At 41.3% G+C, this 20,350-nt stretch overlaps 1 protein-coding gene across 6 annotated transcripts in view; it reads right to left on the bottom strand.

Moving 5' to 3' along the window:
- RAPGEF6 (Rap guanine nucleotide exchange factor 6) overlaps positions 1-20,350 on the bottom strand; it is a 239,641-nt gene that overhangs the window by 186,874 nt on the left and 32,417 nt on the right. For all 6 annotated transcript variants that reach the window (XM_075900363.1, XM_075900359.1, XM_075900357.1 and 3 more), the window contains 3 exons: positions 5,071-5,141; positions 3,989-4,045; positions 816-899 (listed from right to left, as the gene is read on the bottom strand). In XM_075900363.1, the coding sequence (XP_075756478.1) occupies positions 816-899; positions 3,989-4,045; positions 5,071-5,141 (212 nt within the window). The remainder of the gene's footprint in view (positions 1-815; positions 900-3,988; positions 4,046-5,070; positions 5,142-20,350) is intronic.

Below are 20,350 nucleotides of genomic sequence, written 5' to 3'. Positions count from 1 at the left end.
AATTAATGACTTCAATACAGAGTATCAGATATAGTCAAGTTGCTTCTTCATAGAGAAGGCATTAATCTTAAATTATACCTCATCCTCCAGACTGGAAACCTGATGCTCTTAATTACAAATCCTGAATATGTACCATGAGCACAAATATTCCAGTTATGGCTTCATAACACAGTGAAGTAAAAATTCAGAATGACCTACAAGGTCAAACAGAATAATACCATGTAGCCAGGTTTAACTCAAGTCAGATGTTATGCTCCAGTTTAAACAGGTCACAATGTTCATTATGTTCCAAATTTAAAACCGTCAGACTTTTATCATGTCTTACCGTGACTGACAGCAGTCCTCTTTTACTTCATATAAAACTCATACACTACTATTGAACATAATTCCAGTTCTTATGGAATATACTGTTATGCAGCCAGATTTGTAAGGAGAAGGAGAACAATGTCAAATCATATGGCCCAAAGTTTAGATTATGTAAAAGTAAGATTTTATTAAAGAGCCCAAAACAAAAAGAAACCCTGCCTTAAATTTAGAATATGGTCAACAGGAGCCATTTTTAATTATCAGTGCCTCTGATTCAGTGTTTGCTATGTACACTCTAGCACACTGAGAACTATAACTGGAGCCTTGTAAATGTAAAGTTACATTTGATTTTCAATGCTCAATCTGAGACAAATTCAAAAATAATGAAAAGTAAATTATATTTTAAGTTATTAAAAGTGAAAAAGTTAAAGCAATCATTTCTGCAAGGAAGTATTTTAATATATATGTTGAAAATGTCCCTTCAAGCAGTTAAAGTAACATGAACATACCTGCGTGGTGGTAAAAACATGGAGTCCTTCATAAGGACAGATCCAGAAAGAAGAATATACCAACATCTCGCAATTGTTTCTGAACTGCAGGAAAGAAAATCAAAATAACTGTATGTTATCTAAGTTGTCACCCTCATATTGAAGCTCCACATTTTACCATAATGAAAATTAGACTGTAGATTTAAAACCAAGAACATTGCTGATATAATGCTACAAATTAACATTTTGAAGTATTCATTTACATTAAAATAGAATGGTCTGTGCAAAATTTTAAGCAGAAATTTACTTTAACCCTAGAATATTTGACCTAACTAAAAATGAATATTCAAAAATAAGCTTATGTTAAATTGTATTTAAAATATTTTCATCCCAAACCAAGTTACAAACTATGCATACACACACAAAAATAATATCACCAGTACTAAAATTCTTTAGCATTTTAATAGCGTAAAATAAATTTAGGACAGGATGCAAGAAAATATATTTGTCCCACAACAAACTATGGGATGAAATTAGATAAAACTATTTAATGTCCACGTAGGACAGAGGTGGCCAAAATAGTTGTGAAAAAAACCTGCCCCTTTAAGAAACGCGTTTAGAGGCTTTTGGGCCACATCAGGCTCCCGCTGGCCGACACCATCTTGAAAATGCCATTTTTAATGGCTGTGCCAGACAGCTCCCCTGCCCTGGTGAGCACAGGGAGCCAGGAGTCATTTTCAGAGGTGCAGGGGCTGCTTTATGAGCCGCACCTGGGTGGGGGGGAGAGGGTGGCCACAGCTGAAGTAGGAGATTAGCAAAGACACCAGAACTAGCTATTTCTAAAGTGTCACAGGATTTTTAAGTTATCAAAAGCAAATCAGATTTAACATTTCAAATTCCTAATGCTAGAGTGCTTCGTCAACAATCACGACTCCTAACTATATGAAGGACAACTCCTCCAAGGGCACATCTACATAGCAGAGCTAAAGCCAAAATAAGCTACGCAACTTGAGATATGTCAATTACGTAGCTTAAGTAGAAATAGCTTATTTCAGCTTTTGGCGCTGTCTATATAGCAAGAAGTTTGAGAAAGAGCATATTTCCTCTGACTTCCCTTACTCCTCGTAAAACGAGGGTTACAGGAGTTGGATTTAGAAGTCCTCCAGCTCAACGTTATTTTGACATTATGTTGAAATAACGTTGTAGAGTAGACGTGGACTATGTTACTTCAGAATAACATCAATTATTCCAAAATAACAGTGCTGCTGTGTAGATGTACCCCCAGGGAAGAATGCCATCTATTGCACACCAATATCATGTCTATATGTTATCTCTATGCATTTGAAAAATACATTCTGGAGTAGGGATGTAAAAGTGTAGTCAATTAACTGATAAGCAAAAGCTTATAGGTTAATGCAATAGACGACACCAGGGCTACTCAACACGCAGCACGCAGGCTGCATGAGGCTCATGGCCCGTTTGTGTGCGACCCGCAATGTGGTTAGGGTTAACACGAGGTTCAATACACTACCCACGAGTGGAATCCATTGAACATGGGCTCCACTGGGAACATGCTCCACAATGGCAAGGCATCTCCCAGGTGGGGTATCGGTGTCTCTAACCCCCAGAGAAGATGTCCTGGGAGCACCAGGGCATTGTGGGAAGTGCTCTGGATTCATGCCCGTCAGTGTGAAAGAAGCTATTTGCACATATATTTGCATGTATATGCAATCACACTTAATTTGCAGTCCTTGACATGTGCTATGAGTAGGACAAAGTGTACATATAGGACAATTTGTTGGTTTTTTTCTGTACCACTTTTGAATCATGGATGATTTTATGAAATTGTAATATGAAGTTACTGGCATAGAAAGTCTACCAATAGATGGATCACTAGTCAATTACGAAGGCAGTGTCATTTCTCTGCCAAGCCACAGACATTAGTGAATAAAAAGCACTCAACAATGGCCTTTTCAAAGTGATACAAACCTTGAGTCAATGGCTTAGCAATACTTGGTAAAAGACACTTCCTTCTCTTATCTGATGGAGGTGGGGATTGGAAGTAATAGAAAGTTACCAGGAAGCAAAACAAAAGCAGATGACTCCAGCAGGAGTCTATAAAGCAGGGTGGAGAACCTAAGGCCCAGGGCGAGATGTGGCCCCAGCTTGCCTAGATCCAGCCACCGAGGCTCAGGGCTCCCTCCCAGCATTGGGGAACCCACATTGGCACTCCAGCTCAACCATCGTGTCACTATGAGGATGGAGCACAAAATCTATTAGCCTGGGACCCCCTCAGGCTCTGGTATGCAAAGAGAATGTGGGGAGTTTCTTTCTCCTCCTCAGTTGGCCCCCCAGCTGATTTTTCTGTGGGTCAGTGGCCCCCGACCCAAAAGGGAGGGTGAGGTAGCAATTTTGCACCAGACTGAGATTGGTTGCTGCAGGTTAGTGTAAGCAAGGGGACAAAGGACTCTCCCTGCCTACCTTCCTGAACTCCAAGCTCTCACAAGGGAAAGACAAACTAGGAAGTGAGGGACACTTAGGGTTTGAGATCTGTATTCTTTTGTGCTTTACATGATTAAGGATAAGGATGTTAGACTTGGCAATGTGTGCATGTAAATATGCTGACTGCGCCCGATCCCCTAGGCCACACGGGAACCTGCCCCACCACCTTACCGTCAGGCCGCCCCTTATGCCTTCTGCCCCGGGGCTGCCCGGCTTTTGGCCGTCCCATCCCAACCAGACCTGACCCGGGGTACGCGGGACTTGAACCCATGACCCTATCCTCCCCAGGCCATGCGGAGAGGCCATGCCCCTGAGAGAGTTGCACTATAAATCTAAAGCCTCGCACATTTTGGGCTGAAGTATTGGGAGAGGGTATATTTAAGGAAGAGGGTGTCCGAAAGTCAGTGCTGCACCCAGAGGAATGCCAACACTCTCATTGCAGATAAAGAGTCTGCACCCTGAAGGACTGAGCCTAAAGACCCTGAGATTGGGCAATGGTTGGACTCTGTTCAAGTTTCAGGAACATGTAACAGCCTGGAAATCCCAGAAGCCTGGATTCCCCTCTCAGCAATCCTAGTCAGTGATCAGTAAGGGGCATTTGTTACGATCTGTGATGACACATAATTTGACATGCACCCACTTATTTAATTTCTCCACTATAAGAGTGATGATTGTACCTTAAATGTACTTACCAAAAAAGGACTTGGTTGCCTTCGTATCTTTCATAACGAGCACTAGAAGACATTATTCTGAGGAAAATTAAACTTCAGTTTAGATTTTAAACTCTAAAAACATTTTCATCTATTAATTTTTCAGCAACATCACTTTCTTTAAGTATAAGGGGAAGTCATATGAAAGACTACAAAACTGGCTTTACTTCATGAGCCATAACTTAAAGCTTAAAAGAAATTTTCATTATCCAAGCAGGTAACACACAATATATTTTCTGAGTGTTTAAATTACTCCTACACACTGGAATTAACCATAGCAACAGAATAAGAACTGAGGTACTTCTAATGCATATTTTGTGCTTCTGTCTTGTTTGCCTCTTATTTCACACGTGCTAAAACAGTGGTACTCACAGTTATGTGACTTGAGAGTAGGCAAAAAGTGGTTTAAAAATGTAACCGTGTAACCACTAAAAATCCTAGTGATTACACTCGCTGCAGGCTCTGCAGTAAGCTTTATACTGAGGAGCAGATCTCACAATGAAGACTCTCCCCAAATGCTCACATACAATAATATTAAATATATAACTACTTATATAACAAAAAAAATTAAATTAATTTTCAGTACAATGAAAACTAAATTTAGCTAAACCACTGGTTGAGTGAGCACATCATGCTGTTTATTTTGTTTCCTCCACCCATACCTTTACTATTCAATGTATCAATGCGATTTACAACATCCCTTGTATCTTTAGCCCTTCTGCCAGGGCCAAAATAAGAGAAGAGGTCTCCCCGCCCCCAGGAACTTGCTCTATCCCTGAACTCCCACTATTCCTCCAATTAGCTCATTCACCATGCTTCTGGGTTTAGGGGGGAAGAGTGGGAACTCCCTCCAGGAACACCACAAATCAACTGTTTGCATCATTCCGGGAAGGAGCCTTGAAGAGTCACAGGCTACATTTGAAAGAGTGACATGCAGCTCAGAGTTATGGACTGAGTATCACTATGCTAAGATCACTGGAACACTTATTATTGGAGCATTTGGAACAAAAAGTTAAAAAAGATATAATTTGTAGTGGACTATGCGATGCCCCCATAGCCTTTACCTTAGCTGATGTTCCCTGAGATGTGACAATATGTCCATTCCATGAAGATAATAATAGATAGTATTTAAGTCCTGCAAACAAAAAGAAAATATCATGTATATGCAATTTATATGAGTATCTAATTTTCCCAATATTTCAAAATTATTATGCAATTCATTTTTAAACATACACTTTAGAACAAAAAATGAAAGAGGAAACAATTCAAGGCAAATGTAGGTCTGCAGAGGCCAGGTCTATACTAGAGAAGAAAGTGACCTAAGATATGCCACTCTAGCTACGTGCAGGGAAGTCACCACATTGCCCTGGCCCTAGGTTCAGCCCTTTCCCAGGGCTGACCACGTGTTAGGTGGTGGCTGCTCCAGCGGGGGCCACAGTTGGAGACAGATCACAGGCAGCCTGTGGCTGCTCCAGCAGCCCCACTTGGGGCTGGAGCCATATGGCAAGCAGCCCATGGCTGCTCTGGCATCTGGGGCCAGAGCTGCTGGCAACTCCTCCAGCAGCTCTAACCAGAGCCACATGGCTGCAGCAGCTCCTCCAGTGGCCGAGGCCAGGGCCACATGTCCCTGTGACGTGGCCCCCTATGGCATTGGGGCTCTGGAAACAGGAGGCTGGCACTGATGGTGGGGGCTGGCAGAGCTGAAGCCAACTGTTCGCAGTGGCTCTGGGGCCCTTTTTTTGGCAGACTGGTAACATTTTATTTGCATATTCATTGTTTGCATAATGGATATATAAATAAAATTGTACTGGTGAGCCAAAAGTTTACAAATGGGTTTGTTGTGTAAAAAAGGTTGAGAACCACTGATTCAGAGGGCCCTTACTGGACCTGCTAAATCAAACCCCAAGAGATCAATCTCCACTGCATCGATCTTCCGATAAGCGGAGACAAGCCCTAAGTAGTGGCCACACCAAAACTGGTTTACAACTAACACTGAAGCCCTTCCATGGGCAAAATCCTGATGTGATCTGTTAATCACAACCTCTGCATGTATAGCATTTATACAGAGGCATAAATGCATACAACACTCTACAATAAGCACACAGCATGAAATAGCAGTGCCTTGCATCCAAGGCCTTACATCTCTGAGGAGAAGACAAGAAGCAATGGGCTTAAACTGCAGCAAGAGAGGTTTAGGTTAGACATTAGGAAAAACTTCCTGTCAGGGTGGTTAAACACTAGAACTAGTTGCCTAGGGAGGTTGTATAATCTCCATCTCTGGAGATATTTAAGAGCAGGTTAGAGACAGACATCTATCAAGGATGGTCCACGAAAATTTTTTGATTAACCTGGTGGTCCGTGGACTGAAACGAGTTGAGAACCACTGGTCTAGACGGTACTGGGTCCTGCCGTGAGGGCAGGGGACTGGACTCAATGGCCTCTCGAGGACCCTTCCAGTTCTAGTGTTCTATGATCACCACTTTAAAGATGGGTATACCTATTTTACAGAGAGAGACACAGAGAAGGTGAGGAAGTGGCTCACAAATCACATTGCATGCTAGTAAAGAGTCAGGACAGAATCCAAACAACATACTTTCTTTGAAACACCTGAATGATGCTCCTTGGTCAAACTGGAAGTGTTACATATTAAGGCACTTCCATTTCCTCCGATTTCTAAGACACTGACTCCAAGACACTCCCAATCCTTGCCAGCACTGAAAGCAAAAGACCTGCTTCCTGGGACTGAGCCTTGGATGAAATGCTTATCAGCATAGACCACCACCAGAGAGGCAGTAGATTATCACCATGAATTACATTTACTAAATAATTAAACTCTATTTCTAGTAGTAACTCAAGGTAAAGAGCGCTCATCAAGCCTTAAAGGAAAGGATTTTACGATTCATTAAACAGATATTTATACACACATCTGTAAAGTTAGAGGTACAATGTGCTATTTGACTGCAGCAGCTAATACATTTTTCAGCCACAAAACATGCTACCCTTTAAACGTGAAAAGTTACAATTTTTACTTTAAAGAGTGGACCTTATATGAAAATACTAATCATGAGATACAGCTGTTTAAACCTCATTGCAAAAACTCTCTTTAGTCATAAAAATATTTGTGCTGATAGAGTAGACCACATGCCAAGGCAAAAAACACTAGAGCTATTCATCACTTAATTTACTATCCAAAACAGGTGTGCTGTTAGTTAGCAATGAACCCACGCACCATACACACAAATACAAGACTCTCATCAACTTGAACATCTGAAAACATGTGTTCCTAATTTTTCAGTGACAGAGGATGCTATTTCTGTGACGTATGCAAATAAAGAACGAGTATAGGCTTTGGAATTTACAATAGCTTTTTTGGAAAAATTCTTGGCTTAGTAATCAGCTTCAGAAACATGGGTATGGATTTTGTTCCATAAAAAAGAAAAGGTCAAAGACAGTTTGCATGCGAGCTTTATTACAATTTTAGATTCCTAATGCTATATCCAAAGCCTGTGGAACTATTACAGATTCTGTTAAAAATATGCCTTTCCATATACTGTAGAAATACTACGAGAAACATTTTTGTGATCCTAATAAATAATGTGTATTTTTTTCAGTATATGATGAAAACATTTTTTAAATATTTTCACAGCATATGTTAGCAACATTACTTCAAAGTCACAGCTTTTGTAAAAGATGGATCGTACACAATATTATCTTGTAACAAAGGATTAAGCTTCTAAAATGATCTTTTTCTATACATATTTCACTAATCAACTTGTGTTTTTATCTATTACTTAACCCCCACAAAAAAGTGTTGCAAGTTACCTTTGAAACTCAGAGGTTCCAAAGCTTTTTAACAATTTTTAAAACACATTCACACCCTATTGACAAAGTAGCTTTGATCAGGACATGCAGGCAAATGAACATCACACATACAGGATGGATATTAAGATGTATGCTGCAATTTTATTGAAAGTTTGTGTGGGGGGGATGGGTGTTCCATCTGTCTCAGTCTCATTTAACTAGACCTACTGCAGCATTCAGGACTTCCACCATACAACTAATAATTTTGTGGACCTGCTTGGGCCCACCCTTAGGAGCAAACTTGCTTCTAAATCCTTTCCAATTTTCCTGAGTGGAGGCAAGAAGATGAGAGTTTCCCAGCTGAGGACTTCATTGTGCAAAGACTTCATTTTTCACCTTTTCGCATAAGGAAAAAGACCACCAGCACAATCCCAGGTCTCATTTAGTTCTAGGAGCTGATCCATTTTATCCTCAGAGCCACTGGATCCGGTACAAATTGCAGTAAGTTGACATAGGGCTTGTTTACATGGAACGCTAGTGCTCAGGTGGCCAGGTGCTTGGTTTTTGATGGGAAAGTCCAAATGAAAAGGAGACCTGACAGTGTCTGGTCAGATCTATTGACTGAACACTGAAAATGCAGTTCATGTGGGCCGGGAGGCAGAGAGATGTTGAGTCATCACCCGTGCCAGTCCCTCAACTACCCAGGCCATCCCCTATGTGTTTTGAGTGGTTGCAGCTCTCAGCCCCAGCACATTGCAGGAGAGCCCCCTCCTGACCTGAGCAGGTAGGTAGGAGGGAAAAATCAGCAAGCAGTAGCAGCCTAGGGGGAAAATGAGGAGGCAGGAACAGCACTTGTTGGGGAGGGGTGATGGGGCAGGATCAGCACTGAGGTGGAGGGGAAGAGATGAGGCAGGGAAGGTTCATCTCTACTGCTGGAGTGTCCAATTTTTAATATTATACCATTGGTAACCCTAGTTAGTGCATGGTAAGTCATGCTGTGAAATCACAGGGCTCTAACCCAGTGTTTCTCAACTTTTTTTTTTTTTTTAAAATAAAGTACCTCCTTTAAACAAATATGTTGTAATAGAAGAAAAAAATGTGTGTATGAAATCTGTAGGTACTGGGGACACTCGTTTTATATAATTATAGCCAGGTAGGTGATGAAATTTGTGTGTGTAAAAAGTACAAAAATAATAAAGTGCTGTAAAACATAAAACAAAAATTCAGTTTTCTCCAAATTTCAGTTGTATTGACATATCCCCCAGACTTTTCTCAAGTACCACTGATTGAGAAACACTGCTCTAACCTATTACATAGTAACTAGCCAAATGGACTGTGCTATTCTGCACTGAAAAAGTTGCATAGTTAATGCTGAATAGGAGTATGTCAATGTGCACTACAGAACTCTTAGTGCTTGATAGCAGGGTCCACATGACCAGTTACTGTGGGGCAAACTAGTGAATTGTAGCTTCACACGCTGGCTTGCCATGTGCTAACTGTCCATGCAGAAAATCTCTTAATCCCATTTTTCATATTACACCTTTTTAAGTCTTAATATTATAACATAATTGTGCCTCCATGATGTTGAAAGAAAAGCAAGAAAACCCTTCCAGGTGCTGTGGGGGGATAGTGCATATGCAATCTGGCCAGGCTTGGATATGCTCAGTGAGGATGCAACTAGGGTTGCCAGGTGTCCGTATTTTCGCCTCCTGTCCAGTAAAAAAAAAAAAAAAAAAAATTCAGAAAATACTGGACACCTAAAATGTCTGATATTTTCTGATTTTTTTTCCAGGCCAGGAGGTGAAAATACTGGACACCTGGCAACCCTACGACACACTCGGCAACTGAGCCCAGCTCCCGGGCTCCTGACATCCCCAGCCCTTCTGCTTATCTGCAGGGAAGCTGCATTCTGGCTTGATAAAAGAAAACAAAATGGCCACCAGCAAAAAGCCTAAAGACCAAGGGGAAGCAATGCCTTCCCCGGGTCTTAGTGCTCAACTGCTCCCCTGTTCCTATCCCTATTCTGACTTTGTATGCACTCAGAAAGTAGCCATGATGTTGTAATGCTGTTTTATTATTTATTTATTTAGCTCACCAACTTTGGTCTCCTCCTCTTCCCCCCCCCCCCCCCAACATAATTTTTTCCCCAGGTTTTTTTTGGGGGGGGGGGGAGGGGGAGGCTGTTTGGTATTTTTGGTTAAACCAACTAGCAACCCTAGATGCAAGCTGGAGATTTTAGAGACCAAAACTGAAAGTCTCTATTGAGCATGTGCAAAAAAAAAAAAAAAAAAAAAAAAAACTTTTCAAAGGCTTATACCCTGATTGATTTACAGCAGACTATTTAGAGGTTGGCAAAGGTACAACTCTGACATAAAGACACCATTATTTCCCTAAATTTTAAGTCCCTGCTCCAAAGCTAAAACTATTCAAAGAAAAGGGTAAGAGTATTCTTTTTAACATGGGCAAAATGTGTCTCTTTCCCCAACCTTCTTTTCTGAAACAAATAGGCCATTTTGAGTGAAGATTTCTGGGGACACAAAGAGGAAGCCTGAGGCAGACCCCTGGCATAGAAAATTTCAGATCAAATAGTTACAGTTTCACAAGTTATAAGAAATTAAAAGCAGGGTCTTATGAAACGTGTCTGGCAGCCTTACTGCTGCCAGCTCTGCTTATAATCTGCAAACAGTTGTTGAAAACAGATGCTCAAAAAGTTATATTGGCTGAGTGGGAGCTATGAGGCTAGTTTAAAAAAAATTCTCTCTCTCGTATATATATATATATATATATATATATATATATATATATATATATATATATATATAAATAAATAAACAAACATTTCCTGTGGGACGACAGAATGACATCATCAGCATCCACATGGCACTGCCACAGCCTACTTCCGTCCTCAGCAATTTGCTGTAGTCCGCCTCAGCACCCTCCCCTCAGGGCATTGACTGCTCTCACTTCACACCCCAGGGGGCTGTGCTGCTGGGGAGGAGCTGCTAGGGCTGGGTCCCCTCCACCATCCTAGCCTGACCCACACATACCAGGTTCCCTCCGCCATCTGAGCCCCCGTTGTGAGCCCACTTATCCATTGGTATGCGTAGCATTGGCATGCCCCGAAGGCTTTCTGCTGACAGCAAGATGCAGTCCCAATTGATTCAGTCTCTCTTCACACACAACCTTTCTGGATCGCTAATCATTTTCATTGCTTGACTTGCAAATCTCTCCATGTCTGCTATCTCTTTTCAGAGGTAGGGTGACCAAAAGTGAAAATAGCCAGCACTGCAGATGAGGGCAAACTCTGAAGTTATAGAAAAAAACAACAAACGGTCTGGTAGCACTTTATAGACTAACAAAACACGTAGATGGTATCATGAGCTTTCGTGGGCACAGCTTCCGGTCATCTGAAGAAGTGGGCTGTGCCCACGAAAGCTCATGATACCATTTACATGTTTCGTTAGTCTGTTATGGAAAAAAAACAATAAATGGTCTGGTAGCACTTTATAGACTAACTCGGCTACCCCCTGAAGCTTCTGAAGTTATAAAATGGCATGAAAATGAAGGTTCTCAATTAACTGTAGTTAACTCAAGTGATTAATGCAAAGCAAATTAGCTAGATTTTTAAAATCAGCGGTAGGCGGTTCCTGAGTTACGAGGCTAGGATCCATGCGAAAGCAAATCAGTGGCCCCCACCTCCCCAAGCTGAGACCCCACACCTCCACCCCACTTACCCACCTCTGCCAAAACCCCACATCACCAGTCCACTCACTCATACGTTTGTTCTTAAGTTGAATTTGTATGTAAGTCGGAACTGGTACATATTGTAGGGGAAACTCTAGCCAAACATTTCTCCAGAGCTCAGTTTTATTCTCCCACACCTCACTTCCCTCAGGCTTTATTCTCAAGCTGAGGTGTCTGCTGAGAAAAGCCGCTCTGCGTCTCCCTGGTCTGCTGGGGGTGGGGGGGCGCTAGCTTCGCGTCTCCCTGGTCTGCTGGGGGGAAGCAGCTAGTGCAGGGTTGCCTCACCCCATTTGTAAGTAGGGATCCGATGCAAGTCGGATCCATGTAACCTGGGGACTGCCTGTATTTGCTCTACAGACTAATTTCACAACCATCATCACCTTTCTTTTAAAACAGCCCACGTCCAAAAAAAATCCTCAATATATTTCTCCAATCGAGTACACCCAAATCCTTCTACATAAAACCTGACAGACAGAACTTCAGGATGATTTCCCCCTCTACCAATTCAAACCCTACCGAATACTCTCACACACCACTTGCATTTTGGGGGATTTAATGCTTATTATGGAGTTTTATTGTTTCCTTCCACAATGTCCTACAATATGTTCTTTAAAACAAAATGAAGCATAGTCTCTGCCACAATAAGCTTTGGTTTAAAAAGGCAAAGCAGAGAGAGGATAGAGGAAACAGGTATCTGATGACAATCTTCCGTGTCTCTATAATACAATATTTTTACTATTTGTCCTCATAAGCACTCCACAAGCCTGTCACGGCAAGCCAATTATGTTCTTATAGGTATTATGGGAAAAACAGGTCATTAGAAGACGTGAGTATGAACAATTTAAAAGCCTAGCTCAGGAAGGTATTCTATATGAGGGACTGAGGAGGAGACTCAATGATTCTAGTGATCTAAGCAAAAAAAGTGGAGCATTGCAAAATGGTCAGGAATACCACACATAGATTCAAGGATAGGGAAGAGTATCATTTGACAGTACCTTGACAGAGGGCCTTAAAAGAGTATATCTTCTATAAATCCTGGTTATTAACAAGGATTGCTACTGTATGAACTTCAAGTGTATTTTCAATGCTTTTAATCCTTTCTTGGAAAAGAATGGAAACTATTATTAATTCCCAACTTCACAATCTGTCCTGGCAATTTCTCAGCACAGTATAATATTCCAACGGTGAGAAAAGTCTTGCTTTGGTCAAGTATATGTTATTAAGCACCTAAAGAATCACATTCTAATTTACTTTGATTCTGAAGTCTACAAGGGTGTAGAAGTGACAAACTGTTGTATATTTCATCTAATGAAACACAAAACATTGTCGTTTTACATACTAAACAGTAAATTTGTTGGCGCCCAGCTGACCAGCTGTATTGGGAAATAAAAGTATTGCATAAGACTTCCTTAGAAAGTCAAACAGGTTATATACTGAAATCATCAACTGACACACCTGAGTTATAACAGACTAACTTAAAAAGATAAGAGTTTTGTGCAATTCCTGAGTACTATGGCTTCCCAAGTATGTTGGGAAGCTTCTGGCTACGAACATATATTTCTATACACTTCAATTTTTAAAATATTTCTTTACCATGCTAAGACTAAAATCAGCCATGGTCTCCCCCAATCGTAATGGGGATATGGTTGACTAGTGGACTAGACACACTAGTCAACTAGTCACCTCCCCCCCCCATTGCTACCTCTATCAGAAGAGGCAGCAATGGGAGAGGGGAAGGAAAGACAAGCAGGTGCTTCAAAGCAGCAGCACCACATGGAGCACCTGACCCTGAGCTCCATGAGGAGCTATCACTTTGAAACACCACGTGGAGCCCAAGCTGCATGCAGCATTTCAAAGCAGCAGTGTCACATGGAGCCAAGGGTCAGCTGAGGACTCAGAGTCAGAGTCCCCAGCTGACCCCAGGCACCATGTGGTGCTCCGCCGCTGGCCCCATGCTCCTCACTGCACTTTCGTCTTTGAAGTGTAGCAACAGCTCTGTGGCTGTTGTTACACTTCAAAGGCAGAGGCAGGCACCCTTATCAACTAATCAAATAGTTGATGCAAATTGCATCAACTGTTTAATTAGCCAATTAATCTAAATTTAACATCCCTAGATTATAAACCATTCTTTTTCAATCTGTACTCAGGTTAAGCTTTTAAACACCCCCCACCCCCAAATAAATATTCCACCTGGCAAAATATACAAAAAAAACCCTAAAATATTTAAAATTATTTCAAGAGGGATAAGGGATCTTTCGGAAAAAGCTTTATTTTCCGAAAGATCAGCATCTAGACCGGCACTTTTCTCCGGCAAAGCTCCGTGCCGAAAAAAAGTGGCAGCCATTTTTATGGTAATGAAGCATGGGAGATTTAAATCCCCGCTTCATTAGCAATTGCGATATGTCTAATTTACATCCCTTTTCCAAAAAAGGGATGTAGTCTAGACGTAGCCTAAGAGAAAGAGCAGAGTGCCGAATGAAAATGAGAGGTGGAAGATAATGACAATGCTTAAAAACCACCTCAACAGGACCATTATATCATTCCTACAACCGTATGGGGGACAGACTCGCAGTACTGAGCCTCTGGGCCCCTCCTCAAATGGAATGCAACATCAGGTAGCCCCTGAGCCAGGTCAGGGTGGGGTTTTTTGTTTTGTTTGTTGGGAGCCAGGTCAGTGAGGTGGTGTTGCATGTTTTTTTCTTCTTGCTGGTATTTGGCCCCAATTGAAAAAAGGTTTCTCAGAGGCAACTTCAGATAAGCTACCAAACTCGCCATAGATTTTTTCTCATTGTTTGAATTAGGGATGTTAAATTTTGTTTAATCAACTAATCGACTAGTTGATTAGTCGATAAGCAGGGGAGCCGCAGCAGGGTTAGCTCCCGGCCCTGCTGTGGCTCTTCCTTTTAAATGTATTAAAAGCCTACTGGCTTTTAATACATTTAAAAGGCTGGTACGTAGTGCCGGGGGAGACCTGGTGCTGTCTACCAGCCTTAAATGTAAAAAGGCTGGAGCACAGTGGGGGACCCAGTGTGTGCCAGGAATCAGTTGGCCCGGTTCATGCTGGGTCCTCCCTGCTGCACTTCTGATTTTTAAATACATTTAAAAAGTAGAGGCACACCATCTGGGACTAGGTACAAGCCAGGAATCAACTGATTCCTGGCTGGCCCTCAGTCCTCACTACCCCCATTTCCCCTGTCCCCCACAGAGACAGTGCTGGGGGGAACCAGCTTTTAATATGGTTCCCCCCCAGCACTGACTCCTGCTCCCCCAGCCTTGCTGCCTCTATTAGAGGCAGCAAGGCACGGGGAGCAACTAGTCGCATACATCCCTAGTTTGAATAAAGAAATCCAAGCACCTCAGTCTCACAGAATCTCAGGAGCCACTTGTGCTTTACACTGTACTTATTTCTGTGGATTTCAGAAAGTGTCACACCATGCCCCCAAACATTCCTCATTCTTCTTGTCCCGCTGTCTGTATATTTGCAAAGGTCAGATAGTCATATCTACAAGTAATAGGTCAACCATTTGCAGGGCTAGTTTAGTAGCTCCCTGCTGCCTGGAGGGGTGATTGAACTCACATAGGAAATTTCACCCCACTGTCTGTCTCTCTTACTTGCCATACACTATGTGCAACTATGAAGCTGCACCATCTCCTTCCATTCCACCCTCCTGCCCTGCCACTGAGAAAGAAGCCAAATCTGCTGAAGCTCACACATCCCAACACCAAATGGTTACAGCTGGGAAATAGGACCAAGAGATGCCTGGAATCTTACTTTTTCAGGGTGGTTCAACTGTAGAACAATATTCCTCATTTCACAAATGTGTCTCACATTTCATCCGGAATGTTTTGTCACCAAAAACTGCCTTTTGTTGACAAAACAATGAGAGCATACAGACTACAATGCAAATTTGGCCGGGGGGGCCACTCAGTTTTGGTGACAAAAATCTTCCACCCCTGCAAGAGACTTGCTTTTTCCAGGGAAGGCAGGAGAAACTGCTGTGCTTTGATATTCCCCATCATGGAGAGCTCATAGAGCTACTCATGATGCTGCTCCCAGCAGCTGAGAATGTTGCGGGAGAACTCAGAGAATCACAAGAAGTACAGGGATTAGCTCTGCCCTCCCACAACTCTGCACTAATGAATATTTACACACTGCTTTATTCTGTCGACAGGACAACTACCCGTATGGCAATTAAATGTCGACAGTGGGAGGCAGAAAAATCAGTTTGACCAGATTTCACTTTTGCAGGCCAACAGCACTTTTGTGGCCAAACCTTCCCAGTATATACGTAGCCTCAGACTGTTGAAAGAAGTGTACCCGCAGAAAGGAGAACACCACCTTTACTAGCATAGAGCAGGCAGATGAGAGAAAGCTAAATTAGCCCTTCATATCTTCTAAATTATTACACATCAGCAGTGTAATGACTCTGACTTATGTGGACTGGACTACTAGTTAAAAGTTAATGATGTTCACCGTACATAGATGTTTCACTTAATTGCATTTATTGCCTACTTGCTTATAGGCCACTACAAGCTAAAGTGTATACGGCAATAACTGCCTAAAAATGCTTCAATTTTTAAAATGATCGCCCCAAGTCACAGCCCCCTCCTTTCTTAGGTCACATCCCAAACCACCGTACTCCTTCTGCACCCTAGTTCCCTTCCCCAGGTCACAAACCCCTCTTGCCAAGAGTCACAACCCAAACTCCTGCATCCTAGTCCCCAACCCAGGTCACAACTGCCTCCTTTACACAAACTTCCTCCCAGACCCCATACCTTCTCTATTAATATGTAAGAGTGCAGCCCTTGACCACTTTCCAAATTCTTGGAGTCTCTCTCTCCCCTCATCAAAAATCATTGCCCACCCCTGCTGAAATGTAGTGGGTGTATGCAAACATTGCTGGCAATGGTGCATCAGTTCTTCTAATTAAATTTTGCATATTTTGATAAGTTTCCACGAGTAATGTCATGCATAATACTTTGTTTTAATAGCCTTTTATAATAGCACTCAAACAGTACACTTGTCAGGTGTTCACATGTTGATACAAGTTAGTAATACAGATGGTTCTTTTTCTTGTTTTCTGGAGGTTTTTTACTGTGTATTTAGGAAGTGTAACAGGCTTACAAATCCTTGCATTGCACATATCAGAAATAAAACTATCATCATTACAACAATGAGCTTTTATTTAATGAGACATTAAATAGTAATAGTCATCAATTGATTTAAGAGGGTGTTGCTATATTACAAAGTAAGTAGCTTTACAACACTTATAACATGCTACTGTATTTTGAGTGAGTTTCTTAAAGTAATGAACTCTCTAACACCACATATCTAATATCAGAAGCAGGTCTACCAAATATTCAAAAAAACTGGACAAGTGTACCCCCCCCCCCCCCCGGTAAATGTACTTTTTCTGAATATTAAACAAACAGTAACCAAATAGCTAACTATTTATCCTCTATTCTTTTTTCTTCTGGGTATGTATTTGGTATGTTAATTCTTCTGGTACAACCTCTGTTTTTTAAACCATTCTTCTTTAGTTGGACTATTTTCCCTTTTTTTCCAATTAGATACTCTCAGTAGCCTAGCAGCTACCATTAGCAGATTAGCGATTAGTAATTCATTTCCTTCTGTGTGACAGTTACTGCTGGAAGGCCCAGAAAGTTAACCAAAGGATAGCTTGGTAACAAATATTCAAAGGATTTGCAAATTTGTTTACCAATTCCATACCAATACTCTTCAATATCAGGACATGTCCATCATTTGAATCAATTCTCCTCTTTTATCACAACTTCTGTAGCATTTATCCCCATTTAATCAGTAGATATTTTACCACCTGATTGGTGTGAGATACCATTCAAACAAATGGTAGAAATGTTTATCATGCTACAAACAAATGTCTGGTCCACTTTTCTAGAGCAAAGCTTATTGCAACTGTTATAATTTGTTTATTCAGATTCTTTTCCCAACAACATGTCATGTACAAACTTATTTTTTGCTTAGGAAAGATGTCTGCAAAAAATTATGTACAGTGGCTATACTTATATTCCTAATTGCACAGACACCATCACTTCTATAAAAAAAAAGTTAGCTTTCTGTATAAAACAATTTTTCTAGAAAGCAGAAAAATCATGGGAGGGTGGATTTAATCACATTTCTACTCAATTGATCCACTTGTAGATTAAATCACAGGTTAGGTGGCCACCTAGTGGAAATAGATAGTAAGTTTTTAGAAACTCAGTGTACATTAAAAGCTCTTATCAGGCATGTTGGGGGATTGGGGATGCCAATTAATCAAATATTCTGGTTAATTCTGTCATACTTTACCAATGTAATACCAATTTTCAAAGTATTAGAATACCACAACAGGAATTAAGTATAAAACAGTATACAGGTAGTACCATACTGCAGAGTGGTAGGTTTTTGAAGCACTTAACTGTATACAGGTAAAGTTTTTATCTATACAGTAGGTTATCTGTGTATGTCATACCCGTGATAAGACACTACATATCACTATGGGAAGTGCATGGCATATCCTGATCACTAAAAATACAGAACACAAAAACTATCCTGAACATAATGTAATATCTTTCTTTGGTGATTCAGAAGGCACGTCAGGATTTTCCAATGCCTTAGGGTCATCATTATAAGCATTAATTATCATAGTAGATGTAGGTGTAAGAAATTGGCCTGAATTTGTAATAACCCTATGATACACTCTGGAAGCTGATTTGTCAAATAAATCCCCGATACCAGCTTGCAAACTTATCTTCTTCCTCTTTTGCATAAAATTAGTTGCAGAATGTGCAACTGCATAACACGCTGGGTAGTATACTAGTACCAGTTAGGGATGTAAAAGTGTAGTCTATTAACCAATAAGCAAAAGTTTATAGACTACACGCATATCCTTCCTCCTCCCCACAAGTAAATTTTTTAGCAGGCTGGCCAGCAGCCCAGCTCGGTCCTGGCTTGTGATGGGTCCAAGATCTACGTCTGCTGCAACTATTCAATTAATTGATATTTAACATCCCTAGTACCAGCTCCTAATTTGAAGATTTGTATTGGGAGATAACAGAAATGCCAGCTAATTAAGCTTTCTGGTTAATTAAGTGCAGAACAACAGACCTTTCATTGCATTTTCATATTAATATTCTGTTCTACAGAAAATCTTTATACACAATAATGGACATCAGTTTCATTTACAGAGTTTTTATAAAACTGAACATCAGATCATACATTTTGATAATACTGTATGTACAATTCAGTTTAAAAAAAATAATGTTAAACAAACCAGACTGATAATCTTAAAAGTCATAGTTAGAGCTGCAGATGTCATGTCATTGTTTCATTAAAAAAGAATCTCAGAGCAACTACAATAAATTTACCATGATTGCTACTTGGTTTTCAATTTAAAAATGGCACTATCCTTGATTCACACAGGGAATACCACTCACCTGCTACAGCAGCACCCTCCAGCCCTGCTCTGCAACCCTAATCCTGCCTGGTGAGAAGGAAGACCAGCGATAGAGGTTGAGGGAGAAGCCCATCTTGATGCACAGCATTCATCCTGGGCAGCAGCAACTGTTGCTACTGGGCTGGGCTGGGCACTTCCTCCAGGCTTCACAACCTAGTTCACAGGCTAGCAGGGTTTCTCTCTTTCATCATGTGCACAGAACGGGAGCCACCACTGCCTAAGATGAGAGCTATACACTGGGACAGGAAACGCTTGACTGTGCCATGCCTTTTTCCCCCACTGGGTCTCCTCCTAGCAAATCATCAGCCACCATTTGGGAAAAATTACAAGAGTTGTTATTTGAACTTGAAGGGTTTTATTATACCAGTTTGGCTCACCACGAAACAGATGTTACAGATCTATGGGGAGAAAAAAAAAACCTAGAGGTGGAGCAGACTAGGTAGAGTCTTCAGTGACTGGAGAAAGGGGGATGGTGGGTGGAATCCGTTGTCACTGGATGGTAAAGGAGGGAAATGTGTGCCACTGTGAACTGTTATGGGGTTACGTTTGCTGGAAGACAGAAACATCTGAAAGGTGGGCGACAGGATATGACATCTGACAGTGCAGTTTCTTAGTTGCTATTTTCTCATTCTCACTCTCAAGTAAATGAGAAGCTGTTACTCCAAGCTATTTTTATTTAAACAGCCAAGAAAACCTCCAAATACAATATTATGGAAGTCACAGTTTTAGAGGCAGCTCTGGATTTGTCATTAGCATTCGTGGAATGTAATGCTGATACTAATGTACCAAAACCTAATGCCATGAAAGGACTACAATTTATGTATTATTTCATTACAGCAACGTGCCAAACAATGCAGAAGTCAGTGTTTGTTCCACGAAACCTGTTGAAGCACAAATTATTACTGTCATAGGGCTTCGAGTGATTTAGACAACCTTCTTTTGAAGTTTATTCAAGTTAAAGTTTCTTACTTCAGTAGTGAGAGTCCCAGATTGCCCTGCAAGGAGCATGAGTTTATCCCTGCCATGATTTCACTCAAGCAGATAATACTAGTCAACTTGCAAGAACTTTGACATTTTATTATCTTCTTCATCCAAACTTCCTCCACCTCATTTTAGTGAGCAACCTTCCAGGGTAGGAAATCAGAAGTTGCTGGAACACGTTGGACCTCCATGGTCTGGCACCCTTGGGACCTGAGTAGTCCCAAAGAAGAGATTTTGCCAGATTCTGCCCACCAGCTCCACTCCTGGCCTGGCCTCCCAGCAGGCTCTCCACATGTGACCAGTCCTGCTGCCCTGCCACGGCAGCCCACGTTCCCGCCACTGG

Source organism: Pelodiscus sinensis, chromosome 17 (assembly GCF_049634645.1).
Source record: "Pelodiscus sinensis isolate JC-2024 chromosome 17, ASM4963464v1, whole genome shotgun sequence".
NCBI lineage: Eukaryota > Metazoa > Chordata > Testudines > Trionychidae > Pelodiscus > Pelodiscus sinensis.
The sequence above is the reverse complement of the archived record's forward strand: the minus strand, read 5'-3'. Positions and strand labels throughout refer to the sequence as shown.